This window comes from Catharus ustulatus, chromosome 12 (genome assembly GCF_009819885.2).
Source record: "Catharus ustulatus isolate bCatUst1 chromosome 12, bCatUst1.pri.v2, whole genome shotgun sequence".
Classification (NCBI taxonomy): Eukaryota; Metazoa; Chordata; class Aves; order Passeriformes; family Turdidae; genus Catharus; species Catharus ustulatus.
In genome coordinates, this window is record NC_046232.1 from 20,545,758 (window position 1) to 20,567,295 (window position 21,538).

At 41.6% G+C, this 21,538-nt stretch overlaps 1 protein-coding gene across 1 annotated transcript in view; it reads left to right on the plus strand.

Moving 5' to 3' along the window:
• The window catches only part of PIAS1 (protein inhibitor of activated STAT 1), a 56,816-nt gene extending 41,470 nt beyond the window's left edge, over nucleotides 1-15,346 (plus strand). Inside the window, exons 6-14 of the mRNA XM_033070872.1 lie at nucleotides 200-334; nucleotides 3,889-3,994; nucleotides 6,134-6,207; nucleotides 8,469-8,629; nucleotides 8,844-8,974; nucleotides 9,148-9,325; nucleotides 11,755-11,897; nucleotides 13,191-13,228; nucleotides 14,879-15,346. Of these exons, the coding sequence (XP_032926763.1) occupies nucleotides 200-334; nucleotides 3,889-3,994; nucleotides 6,134-6,207; nucleotides 8,469-8,629; nucleotides 8,844-8,974; nucleotides 9,148-9,325; nucleotides 11,755-11,897; nucleotides 13,191-13,228; nucleotides 14,879-15,175 (1,263 nt within the window). The 3' untranslated portion in view covers nucleotides 15,176-15,346. The remainder of the gene's footprint in view (nucleotides 1-199; nucleotides 335-3,888; nucleotides 3,995-6,133; nucleotides 6,208-8,468; nucleotides 8,630-8,843; nucleotides 8,975-9,147; nucleotides 9,326-11,754; nucleotides 11,898-13,190; nucleotides 13,229-14,878) is intronic.
• The last annotated feature ends 6,192 nt before the right edge of the window (nucleotides 15,347-21,538 follow it).

The following is a 21,538-nucleotide window of genomic DNA, read 5'->3' on the forward strand; positions in this document are numbered from 1 at the left end:
TCCTTTTAATATTCTGGGATTATATTCTGGGTAATATTTGGGGCAGGGTTAGGATTTTGGATTTCTAAAATCGCTCAATATTTTATCTTCTCTCTTTGAATTAAACACAGAGCCTGGTCCAGCTGTATGGGGAGGGGACAGGAGGCAGAAAAACTGTGAGATTCTTGTTTCTGAGAGCTGAAATATTTTGTTTTTTTAGGGTTACCTGCCACCAACCAAAAACGGAGTAGAACCAAAGCGCCCCAGCCGACCAATCAACATTACCTCACTCGTGCGCCTGTCCACCACGGTCCCCAACACCATCGTGGTGTCCTGGACTGCAGAGATTGGCAGAGTGAGTCTCCCTTCTCTCTTTGGCATCATCTGGGCAGGAAATCCTTGCTGGGGTAGCCACAGTGTCCTTGTCCAGCTGGGATTCCAGCTGGATCTGGGGTGTGCTGATCCCTCACCTTCGCTCCCTCCTCGTTTGGGACTTGGATAAAGAGATCCAGGCATCCTCTAAACCTTTACTTGGTTTAATTGGGAAAAAATTCAGACTTTGAAGCTCTTGGGTTTGCAAGGAGTGGGTGACACAGAGCTCCTTTGGAGCTGTGAGTGGGGACACAGTTTGTAAATGGAGTGGCTACAACCAAATGTACCGACATGGAAAGGGGCAAAATTATCCCAGTGAATTCCTGAACTCAGGGAAGGAAAGGACCAAAACTTGCCAAAATTATCCCCAGTGAATTCCTGAAATCAGGGAAGGAAAGGACCAGAACTTGCCAAAATTATTCCAGTGAATTCCTGAAATCAGGGAAGGAAAGGACCAGAACTTGCCAAAATTATCCCCAGTGAATTCCTGAAATCAGGGAAGGAAAGGAGCAAAACTTGCCAGAATTATCCCAGTGAATTCCTGAACTCAGGGAAGGAAAGGACCTAAAGTTGCCAAAATTATCCCAGTGAATTCCTGAAATCAAGGAAGAAAGGTAAACAGAGAGACAGGAGAAGAAATGGAAGGAAAAGAAAAATCAGAAAGGAAGTGAAAGCAATAAAAGTGGGAAGTGAACCAAAACTTGTCCAGTTGATTTGCTCTGAAATCACAAGATTTCTTTAATGCCCTCTCCTGAAAAGAAATTCTTCCTGAAATTCAGGAAATTTCCTGAAATTCTTCCTTTCAGGAAATGAAATCTTGGAATCAGAGAACCAAGTGGAGCAGCCACTCTGGAGAGGAGATGTGGGCAAATAAAATGCAGTTTAAAAAACAGAAAATTTGCAAATGGAGTGACTACAACCAAATGTACTGAGGTGAAATGAGGTGCAGTGAAAAACACCAAAACTTGACAGAATTATCCCACTGAATTCCTGAAATCAGGGAAGGAAAGGACCAAAACTTGCCAGAATTATCCCACTGAATTCCTGAAATCAGGGCAGAAAGGCAAACAGAGAGATGGGAGAAGAAATTGAAGAAATGAAACGCTAAAAAAAAAAACCAGCACAACCCAAGTGATTCCATTGACCTTTTTTACATTTCTCTCCTTATCCTTCATGTTTTTATCATTTTTTGTGGCTGTGGGACATTTTTTTGTCTCTGTGGGACATTTTTTTGTCCCTGTGGGACATTTTTTTGTTAGAAAATCGCCGCAGTTCCACCGGCCTGATGAAATCTGGAACGTGCTACAAAAAGTGACTTCAATCAATGAGCCCATGAATTCCTGAGCTGCTTTCAGTGCTGGCAGCAAAGCTGCTGGGTGGGCATTCCAGGGGCACCCTGTGCTGCTGCCACTGCCCCCACCCTGCTTTTAGAAGTGCCCAGAATTGTCCTGAGGTGAAACTTTGGCCAAGAATTTGCAAAGCCCAGCGTGGGAAAAAAAAAAAATAAAAAAAATGCTTACACTCCATTCAGGCACAATAGTTCTGGAACATCAGGATGGGATTTTGTGATGGATTTCTGGATGGAAAACAATCTCCATTCAGGGGATGGGATAAAGGGTGGCTGAGTGACTTTGGTTAGGAAAAAAAATCCTGTTTTATCTGATGAGGTATCTGTTTAAAATCAGCCAGGTTGGGTTTGCACTCTGTGCAGGGGATGGACCCTGGGTGCTGCTCAGAATTCAGGATTTAGGGACAGGAAGTTTGAGACAATCCCTTGGGAACTGGCTGGCTCTCAGGTTCCACAGATGAACCAGTTATAAAGAACATTTTGGGGGAATGAAGTGAATTATTACACAATCCCAGAATTGTCCAAAGCCAGGTAGGAGAGGCTTGGAACAGCCTGGGATGGTGGGAGCTGGATGGGATTTGAGATCCTTTCCAACCCAAACCATCCTGGAATTCTACAAAAAACAAAAACCAGTCTTTCCTAAATGATTCCTCAAGATAAAATCCTTCCTAAATGATACCTCTAGATAAAATCATTCCTAAATGATTCCTTAATACACAATCCTTCCTTAATTGATTCTTTAAGGCCCATGATAATAATTTGATTTTTCAAGACTTTGACAGTGAAATGTGAAGAATTATTTTATATTTGGCTGTGCCTGTGTAGCACAAATTTTGAGTTTCCCCTCAAGAATGAGTTCTTGTCCCAACTGTGCTCCCCACCTTTTGATTTCTCCACAATCTGCTTCCAGAGCCTTCTGTACAAGATGCCTTGGGCAAGCCCCTGCCTTTGTAGATTCAAGCTGTCAGTAAATAATTTCCCAACGTTAATTAGCATTTTTCTAACTCCTCTCCTAATTGAGGCATTAAACAAACAAGTGAAGGCAGCAGTGTTTTTCTGTGCTGGGGGTGCAGGGCTGTTGCTGCTGAGTGACATTTTTAGAAAGACATTTATAACCTGATTTTTTTTGGAGATGATAACAGAAATGAGAGCTCCAGAATTCATTCCAGGAGGGAAGTTCACCTGAGCTGTGTTGGGTTCTGCCCCTGCCCTGCCTTGCTGATGAAATTCTCATTTCAGAGACAATGGAAGGAAGGAAAAGGTGCCCAGTGCTTCCAGACACTGCAGGTGCTGCAGCTTTGGATGAGGCAGCGCTGCAAATTTTCCCGTTTTGAAAACAAAATGAGCTTTTATTTTTAAAAAGGAAAAAAATCTGATCATATTTAGGCTGATAACTTTACTTAAATGCTCTGACACCAGTGCAGTGCTGAGCATTATCTGTGTAAAATTAAATATACTGACACCAATACTGAACATTATCAATATAAAATTAAATATACTGATACCAGTGCAGTGCTGAGCATTATCCATGTAAAATTAAATATGCTGACACCAATGCAGTGCTGAATATTGTCCATATAAAATTAAATATACTGATACAAGTGCAGTGCTGAATATTATCCCTATAAAATTAAATATACTGACACCAATACTGAACAGTATCAATATAAAATTAAATTTACTGACACCAGTGCAGTGCTGAACATTATCTGTGTAGAATTAAATGTATTGGCACCAATACTGAACATTATCCTTATAAAATTAAATATATTATCCATATAAAATTAAATATACTGACACCAGTGCAGTGCTCTGCCATTCCATAACAATCTGGGTCCTGTCCAGGGCTGCACACAGGGTTTGCTCTGATATTTTGGTATTTATTCTGATGGTTTTTGATATTTCCAGAACTATTCCATGACAGTGCACCTGGTGAAGCAGCTCCTTGCAGTGCCATAAACTGTGCAGTCTGTCTGTATTTCAGACAGAATTTTCTCTGATATTTTGGTGTTTATTCTGATATTTTTGGTGTTTTCCAGAACTATTCCATGGCAGTGCACCTGGTGAAGCAGCTCCTTGCAGTGCCATAAACTGTGCAGGCTGGCTGTGCTGCACAGAGTTTTCTCTGATATTTTTGATATTTTCTCTGATATTTTGGTATTTATTCTGGTGTTTTTGGTGTTTTCCAGAACTATTCCATGGCAGTGTACCTGGTGAAGCAGCTCTCCTCCACGGTGCTGCTGCAGCGGTTGCGGGCCAAGGGAATCCGGAACCCAGATCACTCCAGGGCACTGAGTATGTGTGTGCTGGGCTGCTGAAAAAACAAAAAAATCACTTTATAGTTAGGACTGAGTTAAACCACTGAGTATGTGTGTGCTGGGCTGCTGAAAAATGGGAAAAAATCACTTTATAGTTAAATCTGAGTTAACCAGGGCACTGAGTATGTGTGTGCTGGGCTGCTGAAAAAACAAAAAAATCACTTTATAGTTAAATCTAAGTTAAACCACTGAGTATGTGTGTGCTGGGCTGCTGAAAAATGGGAAAAAATCACTTTATAGTTAGAACTGAGTTAAGCAGGGCACTGAGTATGTGTGTGCTGGGATGCTGAAAAATGGGAATAAAAATCACTTTATAGTTAGAACTGTGCTGACCAGAGCACTGAGTATGTGTGTGCTGGGCTGCTGAAAAACCAAAAAAAAATCACTTTATAGTTAGAACTGAGTTAACCAGAGCACTGAGTTTGTGTGTGCTGGGTTTCTTTAAAAAGGGAAAAAATCACTTTGCAATTAGAGCTGTGCTGACCAGGGCAATGAGTATGTGTGTGCTGGGCTGCTGAAAAAACCAAAAAAATCACTTTATAGTTAAATCTGAGTTAAACCACTGAGTATGTGTGTGCTGGGCTTCTTTAAAAAAAGGAAAAAATCACTTTGCAATTAGAACTGTGCTAAGCAAGCTTTGGACTTCCTAGAGCCCTGTGGGCTTTGGGAATCTGATAGTGCTGCTCTTTGTGTGCAGCTCCAATTCAGAGACTCAGAGCCTTTGTTTGCACTAGGAGCCAGTCCAGGAACCCTGTTGACACTGTCAGGGGAAAAATGCAAGAGAATCTCTTTGAGCTCAGCCATCCTGGCTTTGTTTGTGCAGAATGGCACAACTGTGTTTCTGCACTGGGCAGCTCAGGCTGGAGCTGGGCAGCAAATTTGGAATTTTTTATTCCCTTGGCACAGAGCTGCAGCTTTGGTTTGCAGGGAGAGGGGGAAAAATCCCAGCACCTGATCACTTTTTAATCACTTTTTAATGCTCAGATCTGGGGTTGTAACTTCTGCAGAAGGGAGGAAATGTAAAAATGAATGTAGAATAAATAGCACAAGTATTGAAGTGGGCATTGAGTATCTCAGGGCTCACCCTGGGGCTGGAGCAGCAAAAAATTTGGGAATTTTTTATTCCCTTGGCACAGAGCTGCAGCTTTGGTTTGCAGGGAGAGGAAGAAAATCCCAGCACCTGATCAATTTTTAATCACTTTTTAGTGCTCAAATCTGGGGTTGCACCTTTTTCAGAAATGAAGAATTGTGAAAATTAATGCAGAATAAATAGCACAAGTATTGAAGTGGGCACTGAGTATCTCAGGGCTCACCCTGGGGTTGGAGCAGCAAAAAAATTGGGAATTTTTTATTTTCTTGGCACAGAGCTCCTGAATTTGCTGCTTTTTTATTTCCTCTGACAATAAACTGGTGAAAGTTTGTGGCATAAAAAAGCCAGCAAAAAGTGCTGTGGCTTTGGTTTTCAGGGAAAAGAGGAAAATCCCAGCACCTGATCACTTTTTAATCACTTTTTAATCACTTTTCAATGCTCAGATCTGGGGTTGCACCTTCTCCAGAAGGGAAGAAATGAGTCCAGCACTAAATAAAATAAAAGTGCTGGGCTTTAATTTGTCCTGATGCAGTTTGATGATTTAAATGCACAAAATTCTACTCTGGCTGCTGCTCCAGAAGGTGAAAATGAAATTGTTGGTTCTCAGAGCAGGAATAAAATGAGTTTGGTTTGTTCATTTTACCATTGAAACAAATAAAAATAGAGGGTGAAAAAGTGCAGAAATTCACATTTCAGTATTTCACTGCAGGGATTTCAAGCTCAGGTTTTCTCAGGTGCTGCTGGTTCCTGTTGCTCACTTTGCTTTTCAGTTTGAAATAATTTTATGGGGATTTTGGGTTTGTGGTGGTGCCTCTCCATGTGAGAGCTGTTCACAATTTAACAACTTTAATTTGAAGTGAAATAATGTGCTGTTAAATATTAAATAATGGTCAGGTGCATGTAAAGACATAAAAACATTTTGGGAGTCTTGAATTCAAAGCTTACCACAGAATTTCTTTTATTTCTGTATCATCCAATTCATGTCCAAATTAACCTAAAATAAACTTTTTCTTCTTTAAATCCCAGTTAAAGAGAAACTAACTGCTGACCCAGACAGTGAAATAGCAACAACCAGCTTGAGAGTGTCTCTCCTCTGTCCAGTAAGTTGATTTTTTATTCCCTAAAAGTGATTCTGGTGGAAATGGGAGAAGTTACCCCAAATTTATTTAAGAATTGGGAGAAGTTTACCTGATTTATTTAAATTTTGGGGACAGAGAGCAGCTGAAATTCTCTTCTTTTTGTGCTTAAAATCTTCTGAAATCCCCCTGGGAAAATGAGTGTTCCATTAGCTTGGAAGTGTTACTCCAAATATTTATTTTTTATATATATAAAGATTTTTTTATATATATATATATAAAGATATTTCAGTGTGTCACTGAGTGTGCAGGTTGGGCTTGGGTTGATAAAAATTCTCTCAAAAAGGAGGAAAAGGGAGTGGAGCTGATGTTCAGAAATTGCTGATTGCAAATACCCACTTGGATTTAATAATATGAATAATTTGGAAGTCATAATCTGAAAAACTGATTTAATAATCTGAATAACTCTGATTTAATAATCTGAATGATTTAGATGTAATAATCTGGATAATTTGGATGTAATAATCTGAATAACTCTGATTTAATAATCTGAATAACTGATTTAATAAGATGAGTAACTCTGATTTAATAATCTGAATAATTTAGATGTAATAATCTGGATAATTTGGATGTAATAATCTGAATAACTCTGATTTAATAATCTGAATAACTGATTTAATAAGATGAATAACTCTGATTTGATAATCTGAATAACTTGGATACAATAATCTGAATAATTGATTTAATAATCTGAATAACTGATTTAATAATGTGAATAACTGATTTGATAATCTGAATAATTTGGATGGAATAATCTGAATAATTTGAATGTAATAATCTGAATAATTGATTTAATAATCTGAATAACTTGGATGCAATAATCTGAATAATTTGGATGTAATAATCTGAATATTTTGGAAGTAATAATCTGAATAACTGATTTAATAATCTGAATAATTTGGATGTAAATAATGGGATTTGGTGGGAATTATGTGATTTTTTTAATTGATGTGATAACAGCTTTGGGGTGGGAATAATAATGGGATTTAGGGATGGGAATGATGTGATTTAGGAGGGAATGATGTGATTTAGGGATGGATTTGGAGGGAGGAGGTGCCCAACCTGTGGGAATTGTCCCCAGATAATTCTGTGTCCCCTCCCATCTCTGGGAACTTGGGACAGTGACTGAGAAACACAGAAAAGGGAAAATAAAGAGATTTTCTGGGGATGGGGAGGAGGGGTTTCAGTTCAGAGGGAATTAAAAAAGGAAGTGAGAAGAGCCTTTGTTCTGGTTTGGGGTTTTTGGGATATTTTGGTGCCATCCTGTGGATCCTCCTTGTACTGCTCAGCATCAGCCTGGATTGGCTCCCAAAAATCCCCCAGAACTGCTCAGGTGCAGCCTTGGGTGCATTTTATAATAAACACAGCTCCAAACTTCAGCTGAAACAATTCTCCATAAATTATTGTTTTGTTGGGTTTTCATGTGCTGAAAATCTTTGGTGTGGTCCCTGCAAACCCCTCCTGAGCTGCAGCATCAGCACTTGGCGCAGCTCTGGGGTTTTGTGAGGATTTATTATTTATTTCAATTTATTTTAGATTGAAGTGAAATTTCTTTCACTGTCTGTTTTCCTTTCAGTGTAATGATACTTGAATGGTAAAGAAGCGTAATTCTAATTTTGTTCCTTTCAGGACAGTGTTTACAGTGGGCCCTGTGTTTTGTTACACATGGCAGGATATACTTTTCAATTTCCTTGATAACATATAATTAAATTATTGTTTTGTTGGGTTTTCATGTGGTAAAAATCTTGTTTAGACTCTGCTGCTTCTCACCTTTGATGTGGTCCCTGCAAACCCCTCCTGAGCTGCAGCATCAGCACTTGGAGCAGCTCTGGGGTTTTGTGAGGAGATTTTTATTTATTTCAGATCAATTTAAATCTCAGTTTATTTCAGATTGAAGTGAAATTCCTTTCACTGGCTGCTTTTAATGATACTTTCATGGTAAAGAAGCATAATTCTGATTTCCAGGACAGTGTTTACAGTGGGCCCTGTGTTTTGTTAAATTTGGCAGATGTATTCTTCAATTTCCTTGATAAAATATAATTCCAAACATGATTTTTATTCACTTTTACACCATTTCAAACAGGAAGGAGGGAGCTGCATGTGCCAAAACTCTGATTTCTGAACCACAAAACTCAACCTAACTCTTGTCTCTTTTCAGGCAGAAAAGCCCTGGTGGATAATTCCACACCAAAATAATAAAATCCTGATTTTTTTTCCTTTTGCAGCTTGGCAAGATGCGCCTGACCATCCCCTGCAGGGCCCTGACCTGCTCCCACCTGCAGTGCTTTGATGCCACTCTCTACATCCAAATGAATGAGAAAAAACCAACCTGGGTGTGCCCTGTGTGTGACAAGAAAGCTCCCTACGAGCACCTCATCATTGATGGGTGAGTGAAGCTGCAACCCAGCCCCAAATCTGATTTCTCTCTGAAACTGAGCTCATTTCCCTCTTTTTTTTTTTAATTTTGATGTTTTTAATTTCCCTAGAAATTAATTTTCCCAAGAAAAGCTTTACCACAAACTCAGACTTACACTGGTTAATAAAGGAAAAAAAAAAAAAGCTCTTTTTGAGGACTGATATGAAATGTTTTTGGTGGCCAGGTTGTTCATGGAGATCCTGAAGTTCTGTACAGATTGTGATGAGATCCAGTTCAAGGAGGATGGATCCTGGGCTCCCATGAGATCCAAGAAGGAGGTGCAGGAGGTGACAGCATCCTACAATGGAGTTGATGGTGAGCCATGCCTGGCTGTCCCTTACCAAAATGTTAATTTCTAAACATTCATTTATATCTTTAATCACTTCTGAGATCAGCTCATTGGGTGCTGTAAGTTCCCAACATTCTGTGATTTTTTTTTTGCTTTAATCAGAGTTTTTGATGAGCTGTGATGTGTTGGTTTTGTGCAGGATGCATCAGCTCCTCCCTGGAGCACCAGGTGTCCTCTCACCAGCAATCCAACAAGAACAAGAAGGTGGAAGTGATCGACCTGACCATCGACAGCTCCTCTGATGAGGAGGAGGAGGAGCCTTCAGCCAAGAGGAGCTGTCCCTCCATTTCTCCAGCATCACCAATAAACAACAAGGGGTGAGAGCACAGCAGTGCAGAGAGGAGTCACCAGTGCCAAAATAAATCAGCTCCAGAACGTTCTGCGTTTGGGTGATGTCCTCATTCAGGAGCACAAGGGCTGAGATGGAATCAGGGGTTTGAGTGTGGAACACAAAATATTTCAGATGTGTTTGGGGAGTGGAGCAAAGGGAATCACAGATTTGAGTGTGGAACACAAAATATTAAAGTTGTGTTTGGGGAATGCAGCAAAGGGAATGAGAGCTTTGAGTGTGGAACAGAAATATTTGAATTGTGTTTGGGGAGTGGAGCAAAAGGAGTCAAAGATTTGAGTGTGGAACAAAATATTTCAGTTGTGTTTGGGGAATGGAGCAAAGGGAATGAAAGATTTGAGTGTGGAACACAAAATATTTCAGATGTGTTTGGGGAGTGGAGCAAAGGGAATGAAAGATTTGAGTGTGCAAAATAATAAAATATTTGAGTTGTGTTTGGGGAATGCTGCAAAGGGAATGAGAGCTTTGAGTGTGGAACAGAAATATTTGAATTGTGTTTGGGGAGTGGAGCAAAAGGAGTCAAAGATTTGAGTGTGGAACACAAATATATTTTTCAGTTGTGTTTGGGAAATGATGCAAAGGGAAACAAAGATTTGAGTGTGGAACATAATGAGATATTTCAGATGTGTTTATAGAGTGGTGCAAAGGAATGAAAGATCTTAGTGTGGAACACAAATATTTCAGTTGTGTTTGGGGAATGGAGCAAAGAGAATGAGAGCTCTGAGTGTGGAACACAGTGAGATATTTCAGATGTATTTACAGAATGGTGCAAAGGAATGAAAGATGTGAGTGTGGAACACAAATATTTCAGTTGTGTTTGCAAACACGAGTGTGAGACGATGCAGAGGCTCTCAGGGAGGGTTTGCACAGCTGGGGAAATGTCAGAGCAGCAGGCAGGGAGGAGCAGTGTGGGACAGGAATCACAGCTGGGCACAGCTGGGCACAGCTGGCAGCCAGGCTGGAATGGCTCCTGTGTGCAGGGATATTCTGGGATGGGGATTCCTCATGGCAGAGCTCACCCAGAGCCCTCCAGGGGTTTTTGTTGGGGTCACCTTGGGGCTGTCAGTGCTTGGGGTCACAGATCCCTCTGGGGATTGGGGTTCAGCCCTGGCCTGAGAACAGCTGGTTTGTAAAGGGATTGTTTAGACATTGGTAGAGAACATAGAGACACATTTATGTAGACATTTATATTTATATAGATATAGACACATTTATATTAGAGATGTAGATATAGAAATACACAATCATATTAGACATTAATACACATCATAGAGACATTTATATTAGAGATTTATATAGATATATACACACACACATATTTATATTAGACCTATAGATATAGATATATAGGTGTACACACATTTATATTAAACATTTGTAGAGATCATAGAGACAGGTATATTAGGCATTTATATAGATATATAGATATATATAGATATATATTAGATATAGATATGGATGTAGATATAGATTTACACACATTTATGTTAGACATTGATAGAGATCATATAGACATTTTTATTAGACCTTTATATAGATACATATACACACACATTTATATTAGAGATATAGATATAGACACAATTATATTAAACATTTATAGAGATCCTGTAGACATTTTTATATATACACATTTATGTTAGACATTTATAGAGAGCCTATAGATATTTTTATTAGACTTTTATATATAGATATAGATATATAGATATAGATATACACACATTTATATTAGACATTGATAGAGATCATATAGACATTTTTATTAGACCTTTATATAGATATATACACACACATTTATATTAGAGATAGAGATACATTTATATTAGAGATATAGATACAGACACAATTATATTAGACATTTATAGAGATCCTATAGACATTTATATATATATAAAAATTTATATTAGACATTTATAGAGAGCCTATAGACATTTTTGTTAGACTTTAGATACAGATATAGATATATATACACACATTTATATTAGACATTTATATAGATCATATAGACATTTTTATATATATACATAGATACATTTATATTAGACATTTAGATATATATACACATATTTATGTTAGACATTTACAGAGATCATACAGGCGTTTATATATATATATACACATTTATATCAGACATTTACAGAGACCCCAGCACCATTTCCAGTTGCTGCAGTTTGCTGAGCTTTCCTGAATTTCAACTCTCTTGCACTGGGCTGATTTTCCTGATGAACAATTGTGAGGAGGAGCCTTGGGCTATTTATATTTATTTATATATTATTTATAATTTATATTTATATTTATATTTTGAATTTAAGTTCCATTCCAAAACCAGTAAACAAACACCCCCTGATGGCCCAGCATTTCCTCCTTTTAACAAACCTTTATTTTTTTGCTTTCCAGCATTCTAAATTTACCCCACCAAGCTTCTCCTGTGTCAAGAACCCCGAGCCTTCCTGCTGTGGACACCAGCTACATCAACACCTCCCTGATCCAGGACTACAGGCACCCATTCCACATGACACCCATGCCTTATGACCTGCAAGGTGAGTCCTGCACAGCCCTGCAAGCACTCCTACCCAGCACAAAATCAAAGTACAGGAATTTCACGATTATAAGCTGCACCATTTTGACTAAAATTTTGGTCCAAACCCAGAGTGCGGCTTATAATCAGGTACAGCTTATATATGGACAAAGAAATAAAAGTTGCTGTTTTAGTTTGGAGGACAGGTGTCTGCTGAGAAAGGCAGGAGCTTCTCTTTGAAATGGAGAAATTATTAAAATTATTATAATTTTGAAATCAAGCAGCTTTCAGGCAAAGATATGGGAATTAGGAATAACAGTTCTTTCCTAGGGAAATTAAAATAGAAATACAGCACTACAAAGAACAAACCCCAAACCCTGACACAGTCAGAGTACAGCCTGACACCCGTCAGGCAGGGTGTTGGCAGCAGTCCCATTCCATGGTGGCTGCATCCTCCTGCAGTGACAGATGTGGCTCAGCTGGAGCAGTGCTCCTGTACAAGGTGCAGTTTCCCTCCGGAGCTCCAGTGGGGATGTGGAGAAATCCGGTTTTCCTCTGGAGTCCAGTGGAGAAAGGGGCTCCCTTAGTGTCCCAAACCCTCTGTTTTTATCTTGGTAAGAAATGTTGGGCTCTTCCCCCTGGCTGGAGCAACTCCCAATGGGATGCAGTAATTTTATCAGTGCCACAGTGGGACTCAATGGCCATGAGCAGAAAATGACTGGCTGGAGGAAGGATGGGTTGTGAAAAGATAAAGAACAATGCCCTGCCTGGTTTATAAACATGGCCATGAACAGGAGATATCCCATGGAGATAAAGAACACTGCCCCAGCTGGTTTATAAACCATGGCCATGAACAGGAGATATCCCATGAGATAAAGAACACTGCCCCAGCTGGTTTATAAACATGGCCATGAACAGGAGATATCCCATGAGATAAAGAACACTGCCCCAGCTGGTTTATAAACATGGCCATGAACAGGAGATATCCCATGAGATAAAGAACACTGCCCTGCCTGGTTTCAATGGATGCCCATTAGCAGAATATCTCCCACAGAGATCAGGATCACTGCCCCACCCTCAGCAGATGGTGACAGAACAGAAACCTTTGATCACACTCTGTATTGTAACCCAAGACACCCAGACATGTGGTTTATAATCATGAAATTCCTGTAATTCCCTTCATAGATCTGCTGGCACAGGGAATTTGGAGTGGCATCGGTGTTGGGCTGGTTTTATTTCAAAATAAATGGTGGAAAAATGGAGAGGGGTTGTTTGGAGAAGCTGAATTTTGGTTTTTTTTTTTGTCTCTTGACAGGTTTGGATTTCTTCCCTTTCCTGTCAGGTGACAATCAGGTAAGTCAGGGAGAACCAAAACACTTTTCCTAGCTGGAGTGGGATGAGGCACAGCAAAAATAAACATTTTGAGAACCAGGGATTCAACTCAGCAGGAACTTTGTTGTGGAATTGTCCTTTTTCCTTCCTGGGATGTCTCCCTGCCCTTTCTGCTCCCCATGGAGGAAAATTGCACTAAAATTGCATTAAATTTGCACTAAAATTGCATTAAAATGGCAATAAATTGCATTAAAATTGCAGTAAAAGTTGAGGGATACTTTGATATCTTAATGGAGAGCAGAGCCTGCACTTTGGAATTTGAATTCTGAATATTCAAAATCCTGGTTTTGTGCTGCTCTGGTTGTGCCAGTGGAAAAATCTTTGGGAACAAGGCTGGGACAACCTGGGTGTTTAACCCTGATGGGAGCAAAGTTCCCCCTCAGGGAAGCTGGGTTCAAATGGTATTTTTGTTCAAATGGGGTTTTAGTTCCAGTGGGATTTGCACACTTCCAGCTCCCAGTTGTGCCTCACCCTCACTTTTTGGGGCTGGCAAAATGAATTTGGGGCAATTTTACCTGCAAGGGATTTTTTGAACAGCTAAACAAACAAACAAACAAACAAAGCCCCAGAAATGCTGCTGCTTGCCCTTTTTCCTGGGTGGGGCTCTGTGATCCCATTTTTGTTTTCCCTTTTTCCTGGTTTGGGTTCTCTGATCCCATTCCTGCTTGGGGTTTTCTAATCCTATTCCTGCTTGTCCTTTTTCTTGGTTGGCTTTTCTCATTTTTGTTTTCCCATTCCTGGTTTGAACTCTCTGATCCCATTCCTGCTTGGGGTTTTCTGATCCCATTCCTGTTTGGGGTTTTCTGATCCCATTCCTGTTTTCCCTCTCTCCTGATTTGGGTTTTCTAATCCCATTCCTGCTTGTCCTTTTTCCTGGTTTGAACTCTCTGATCCCATTCCTGTTTGTCCTTTTCCTGCTTGAGGTTTCTGATCTCATTCCTGTTTGGGGTTTTTCTCATCCCGTTCCTGTTTGCCCTTTCCCTGACTGGGGTTTTCTGATCCCTTTCTGTTTGGGTTTTTTGATCCCATTCCTGTTTGGGTTTTTCTGATCCCATTCCTGTTTGGGTTTTTCTGTTCCCAGTCCTAATTGGAGTTTTCTGCTCCCATTCCTATTTGTCCTTTCCCTGTTTGGATTTTTCTACTCCCATTCCTGTTTGGGTTTTTCTGCTCCCATTCCTGTTTGTCCTTTCCCTGTTTGGGTTTTTCTGCTCCCAATCCTGTTTGTCCTTTCCCTGTTTGGTTTTTCTGCTCCCATTCCTTGTTTGGATTTTCTGCTCCCATTCCTGTTAGTCCTTTCCCTGTTTGGGTTTTCTGATCCTATTCCTGTTTGTCCTTTCCCTGTTTGGGTTTTTCTGCTCCCATTCCTGTTTGGGTTTTCTGTTCCCATTCCTGTTTGTCCTTTCCCTGTTTGGATTTTCTGCTCCCATTCCCTCCCTGCCCTTTCCACCCCCACCATCTCCAACTCCTTCCCTCCTCCAAACCAAAACCCCACAAACCTAAAAACCCATTTCCCCATCCACTGCCTGCACTGCAAAACCCAACCCCCAACCAAAACTCCAAAACCCCTTTGAACTTTTTTATTAAAACCCCAACCCAATTTTCCCCCCCCAGCATTACAACACCTCCCTCCTCGCCGCCGCCGCCGCCGCCGTCTCGGCCTCGGACGATCAGGAACTTTTACACTCCAGATTTTTCCCCTACACCTCATCCCAAATGTTCCTGGATCAGCTGAATGCAGGGGGGAGCAGCTCCCTGCCAGCCACCAACGGCAGCAGCAGTGGCAGCAACAGCAGCTTGGTTTCCTCCAACAGCCTCCGGGAGAACCACGGGCACGCCGTGGCCAGCAGGAGCAGCACAGACACAGCCTCAATCTTTGGTATCATACCAGATATTATCTCATTGGACTGATGCATTTGTATTTTATTTTTTGGGGTTTTTTTTGTTTTTTCTTTTTTTTTTTGGGGGGGTGGGGTGGTGGGACAGAGGAAATCTTCATGCTCGGTTTTCCTTTCTGTTCAAAAAAAAAAAGAAAACAAACAAACAAAAAAAAAATGTTAAGCAAGGTGGTTTTTTTTTTTCCTTTTTTTAAAAGGGGAAAAAAAAAATTTATGTGTACAGAGAACAAAAAAAAAAAAGTCTATTTTCAGTTTTACTTTTGTATATAAACCTAAGATGGCCTCGCTGGTAAAAATAAGAAAAAAAAAAAAGACAAAAGAGAAAAAAAAATTTAAGAAAAACAAGGAGCTTCAGTTCATTTTTATGGATGCTGAAGATTTTACACCTGTGCATTTTTCATGTGAGTTGCTTTTATTTTATTTTCTTTTTTCCCTATAGTTTGGACACCTATGGCATTATTTTCTCCACAGTTAAAGAACCAGGAGAGGAGCTGAACTTCTGAAGTTCAGGCTTGGGGAGAGGGTTTTGTCTCCAGGTGGTGGAATCTGATTCCCCATCCCATATTTAGTGCAGAATTTTGTAATTCTGGCAGCAGAGCAGCCCCTGCCCTGTCTGCAGCCCAGAGCCTTTCAGGAGTGGGGTTGGTTTTTTGGGATTTTTTTTTTTTGGCATTGCCCCCCTATCCAGGCAAATTCTCCTTTTGGATTCCATGCTTTAAGTCAGGAATGTCACAAATTCATCCAGGGAGTGCCACCAAGCTGAGAGGGAGCTTTAGGTTGGATTTTAGGGGAAATTCTTCCCCCTCAGAGGCTCCCCAGGGAATTCCCTTGGACGTTCCCAAGGCTCAAAGAGCTCCAGGAATGTTTGGACAACGCTCCCAGGGATGCTCAGGGTGGGATTTGGAGATTTCCTGTGCAAGGACTTTGATCCTTGTGGGTCCCTCCCAACTCAGAATATTCCACATTTCTGAGATTCACTCCTTCCTGAGGGCCTGACTCCATCAGATCCCAGCTGAGCAAGGATTTGTGGGACAAGGTATTCCATTTTTGGGGAGTGGAGCTCCAAATCAACATCACATCCCAGCTGAGGAGTGGTTTATTTACAAAATATTCCATTTTTATGGAGTGGAGCTCCAAATCAACATCACATCCCAGCTAAAGAATGGTTTAGGAACAAGATATTCCATTTTTGGGGAGTGCAGCCCTAAATCAACATCAGATCCCAGCTAAAGAATGGTTTAGGAAAAAGATGTTCCATTTTTGGGGAGTGCAGCCCCAAATCAACATCAAATCCCAGCTGAGGAATGACTTGTCCCATTTTTATGATGTCCCAAACCTCATCTGAGGGATGTTTTAAGGGACAAAGTTTTCCATTTTTGTGGAGTGAAGCCCCAAATCCCAGCTGAGGAGAGGTTTAGGAACAAGATACTCCATTTTTGGGGAGTGGAACCCCAAATTCAACATCAGATCCCAGCTGAGGAGTGGTTTAAGAACAAGATATTCCATTTTGGGGGAGCGGAGCTCCAAGTCAACATCAGATCCCAGCTAAAGAATGGTTTAGGAACAAGAGGTTCCATTTTTGGGGAGTGCAGCCCCAAATCAACATCAAATCCCAGCTGAGGAATGACTTGTCCCATTTTTATGATGTTCCAAACCCCATCTGAGGAATGTTTTAAGGGACAAAACTTGCCATTTTTATGGAGTGGAGCCCCAAACCAACATCAGATCCCTTCTAAAGAATGGTTTAGGAACAAGATGTTCCAAAGTGGAGCTCCAAATCAAGATCACATCCCAGCTGAGGAATTATTTGAAGGACAAGATGTTCCATTTTGGGGGAGTGGAGCTCCAAATCAACATCAGATCCCAGCTGAGGAATGGTTTGAGTTCGGTTTTCATGGAGTGAAGCCCCAAATCCCAGCTGAGGAGAGGTTTAGGAACAAGATGTTCCCTTTTTATGGAGTGGAACCCCAAATCAACATCAAATCCCAGCTAAAGAATGGTTTAGGAGCAAGATGTTACAAAGTGGAGCTCCAAATAAATATCAAATCCCATTTGAGGAATGATTTGAAGGACAAGATGTTCCATTTTGGGGAGTGGAGCTCCAAATCAACATCAAATCCCAGCTGAAGAATGGTTTAGGAGCAAGATGTTCCAAAGTGGAGCTCCAAATAAATATCAAATCCCATTTGAGGAATGATTTGAAGGACAAGATGTTCCATTTTGGGGAGTGGAGCTCCAAATCAACATCAGATCCCAGCTGAGGAATGGTTTGAGTTCAGTTTTCATGGAGTGAAGCCCCAAATCAACATCTGAGGAATGATTTGAGGGACAAAATTTTCCATTTTTGTGGAGTGGAGCCCCAATCCCAGCATCCCAGCTAAGGAATGACCTGTGGCACAAGATACTGCATTTTTATGGAGTGGAGCTCCAAATCAACATCAAATCCCAGCTGAGGAATGGTTTAGGAACAAGATATTCCAAAGTGGAGCTCCAAATCAACATCACATCCTAGCTGAGGAATGGTTTATTTACAAAATACTCCATTTTTGGGGAGTGGAGCTCCAAATCAACATCAAATCCCAGCTAAAGAATGGTTTAGGAACAAGATATTCCATTTTTATGGAGTGAAACCCCAAATCAACATCAAATCCCAGCTGAGGAGAGGTTCAGGACCAAGCTGTTCCATTTTTGGGGAGTGAGGCCCCCCTGGGGCTGCAGGGTTTTATTCCAGGATCCCCAACCCTGAGCATGTCAGTGTAACCTCGTGTTTGACTTCTCCTCAAATCCTAAAAATTCCCCCTGGGCAGCTCAGCCCTGCCCTAAAATCCTCATTTCAGTGCAGTAGATGCAGTTGCTGCTTCCAGGTGAGTTTTTTATCCCTGAGCTCAGCAGATGCAGCAGCCCCTGCATGGTGTGTGCAGCCCTGGCTGCTCCCCTGTGAATATTCCATGTGCAGTGGCAGCCTGAGCCCCAAACCCAGCACAAATCCCAGATTTCTGCTCCTTAGCCAGCTCTTCTAGGCCTTGTGGCTTTCAAAATTCACTTTTCCCTTTGGAGTTATTTTGGATTTTTTTTTTTTTTCCAGCCTTATTTAATTCCTGGTTTCTTTTATTTTTTTTTTTAAGTGCATGAATAGGAATTTTTTTTTTTTTTTTTTTGGGTCATTTGGGCTGATCCGTTGTTCTTAAGGAGTGGAATGTGTAAATAGCTGGAATGCAGATTTTTTTCAGGAGATTCTTTAAAGTCAGAGAAAAGGGGGAGGGAAGGAAGTGATTCTCTTGTGTCCCAAAGTCCATGTCAGAGAAAATAAATATTTCCTCTGGTGTGAAAAATATTTTTATAACTGGTTGAAAGTGCAGGTAATGAGTTTATCAGGAAAAAAAAAAAAAGAGAGTTAAGGAATACTAAGATTAGCAGATTCTTGTCTGAATTTTTTTCATGTCCAAAAAAAAATAATAAGATTGCAAATAGCTGCTTCAAGCATTGACAAGGGCCACCTTTTGCCTATGAAATTGTCTCAAAAAAATAAAGTAAATAAATCTTGCATTGATTAAAAAAAAGGAAAAAAAAAACAGGAAAAAATTTAAAAAAAACCAAGAAAAAAAGCAAAAAAAAAATTCTTTAATCCAAGTAGCATTTAGGTATTGCTGTCTGATCAGTTGTATGGTTATTTGGAAGGTTCACATGATGTGGCATCAAAAAAAAAATTGTTTTTAGTGTTTTTACAGCATCCCTCTGCCACTAAATAGTTGACTTGAATTTTGGAAAAAGGAAACTGTTGGTGTTTATATGTATATGTGTGTGTATATATGTATTTATAGATCTGTGTGTGTGAGTTCCAGGTGAGTTCAATAGTTTTTTCCCATGCATGTGTATTTCATACATATCTGGCTGATATATTCTATTTCACCATACACCAATTTTATAATTTATTAAATGTCAGTTCCAAAAAAAAAAAAAAAGTTAAAAAAAAAAGGTTAAAAAAAAAAAAAAAGAAATAAAAGGCTAGAAAATGGGCAAGACTTATTTTTGAAACAGTCTGATTTGGAAGTGATTCAAGCTCTGCCAGGAATGGCTCTGATCCAGTTTAGGGTGAGGATTTTCATGGATATAAAGTGAAATTCTCTGGAATTGGGGGTGTGAGTGCTGTGCTTTTCCTGGAACCTGCTCCTGGGACATCCAGCAGGGATTTGGGATTGCTCACAGCTGCTGGTCCCTCCTGCCATGGTTCTGGAAAGGGGCACAGGGGGATCAAAAACCTGGAAATGCTGAAAAGGGGAGGTGCTGCTGTCCTGGATTTGGGATTTGGGATTTGGGATTTGGGATTTGGGGAATGGCAGCTCAGCTTGGTGCTCCCATTCCCTGGGATCCCTCCAGCCTCAAACCCTGGTGATCCCATGGGAAATGGGAGGTGGTGCTGGTGGCATTTGGGATTTGGGGCTTTGGGAATGGCAGCTTGGAAAGGAACATTCCCAGTTCCCAGTGACCCAGCATTCCCAGTGACCCAGCATTCCCAGTTCTTGGGATCCAGCATTCCCAGTTCCCTGTGATACAGCATTCCCTGGGATCCAGCATTCCCTGGGATCCAGCATTCCCTGGGATCCAGCATTCTCAGTGATCCAGCATTCCCAGTTCCTTGGGATCCAGCATTCCCAGTGACCCAGCATTCCCATTCCCTGTGACCCAGCATTCCCATTCTCTGTGATCCCAGTGGAGGGGAAGGCTCCAGGTTGAAAACTGTGTTAATCCCATAGAAAATGGAATGTGATGGTGTTGGTGTCCTGGAATTTGGACAGGAACATTCCCAGTTCCCAGTGACCCAGCATTCCCAGTGACCCAGTATTCCCAGTTCCCAGTGATCCAGCATTCCCATTCCTTGGGATCCAGCATTCCCAGTGACCCAGCATTCCCAGTCCCCAAGCCCCAGCATTCCCAATTCCCAGTGACCCAGCATTCCCAGTGACCCAGCATTCCCAGTTCCCAGTGACCCAGCATTCCCAGTCCCCAAGCCCCAGCATTCCCAATTCCCAGTGACCCAGCATTCCCATTCTCTGTGATCCCAGTGGAGGGGAAGGCTCCAGGTCGAAAACTCTGTTAATCCCATGGAAAATGGAATGTGATGGTGTTGGTGTCCTGGAATTTGGACAGGAACATTCCCAGTTCCCAGTGACCCAGCATTCCCTGTGACCCAGCATTCCCAGTTCCTGGACCCAGCATTCCCAGTTCCCAGTGACCCAGCATTCCCATTTCCCTGTAATCCAGCATTCCCAATTCCCAGTGACCCAGCATTCCCAGTTCCTGGCCCCACCATTCCCAGTTCCCTGTGATCCATCATTCCCAGTGACCCAGCATTCCCAGTTCCTGGCCCCACCATTCCCAGTTCCCAGTTCCCTGCTGGGGAAGGTTCCAGGTCCAGCCCCGTTGATCCCATGGCAGATGGAACCCGGCAGTGTTGGTGTGCTGGGATTTGGCACTTTGGGAATTTCCTTGGGCAGGAACATTCCCCATCCCCTGAGATCCCATGGGGGAAGGTTCCAGCTTCAAACAAATCTGGGGCTGCTTCTCCCCCTCCCTGCCCCTGGCATTCCCAAACAATTCCCAAACTCCCAAATTCCAGCTCCCCAGCGGTGCCTGGGCTGTGCCCCTGCTCTGGATCCTTGGAATTGCAGCAGGGTGGGGTGTGCACACATCTGGATGTGCACACATCTGTCTGTGGGGTGTGCAAACATCTGGGGTGTGCACAGGTGTGCCAGATGTTCACCCACATCTGGGAGCTGTTCACGGGTTTGGGGTTGCCCAGATGTGTGTGGGGGGTGCCCACAGCTGTGTGTGGGACAGTCACACATCTGGGCTGGGTTTGGGGTGTGCCAGACACATCTGGATGAGCCCACAGCTGTTTTTGGGACATTCACACACATCTGGATGAGCACACAGGGATTTTTTGGGACATTCACACATCTGGGACATGCACACAGGTCTCCCACACATCTGGGATATGGACATTGATGTTTTTGGGACAGTCACACATCTGGATGAGCACACAGGTGTCACACACACATCTGGATGAGCCCACAGCTGGTTTTGGGCCATGCACACATCTGGATAAGCACACAGCTGTTTTTGGACAGGCACACACATCTGGATGAGCACACAGGTGTTTCTGGGACATTCACACATCTGGATGAGCCCACAGGTGTCACATCTGGATGAGCCTACAGCTCGTTTTGGGACATTCACACACATCTGGGACATGCACACAGGTCTTTCACACATCTGGATGAGCACACAGGTTTTTTTTGGGGCATTCACACATCTGGGACATGCACACAGGTCTCACACACATCTGGGATATGGACATGGATATTTTTGGGACATG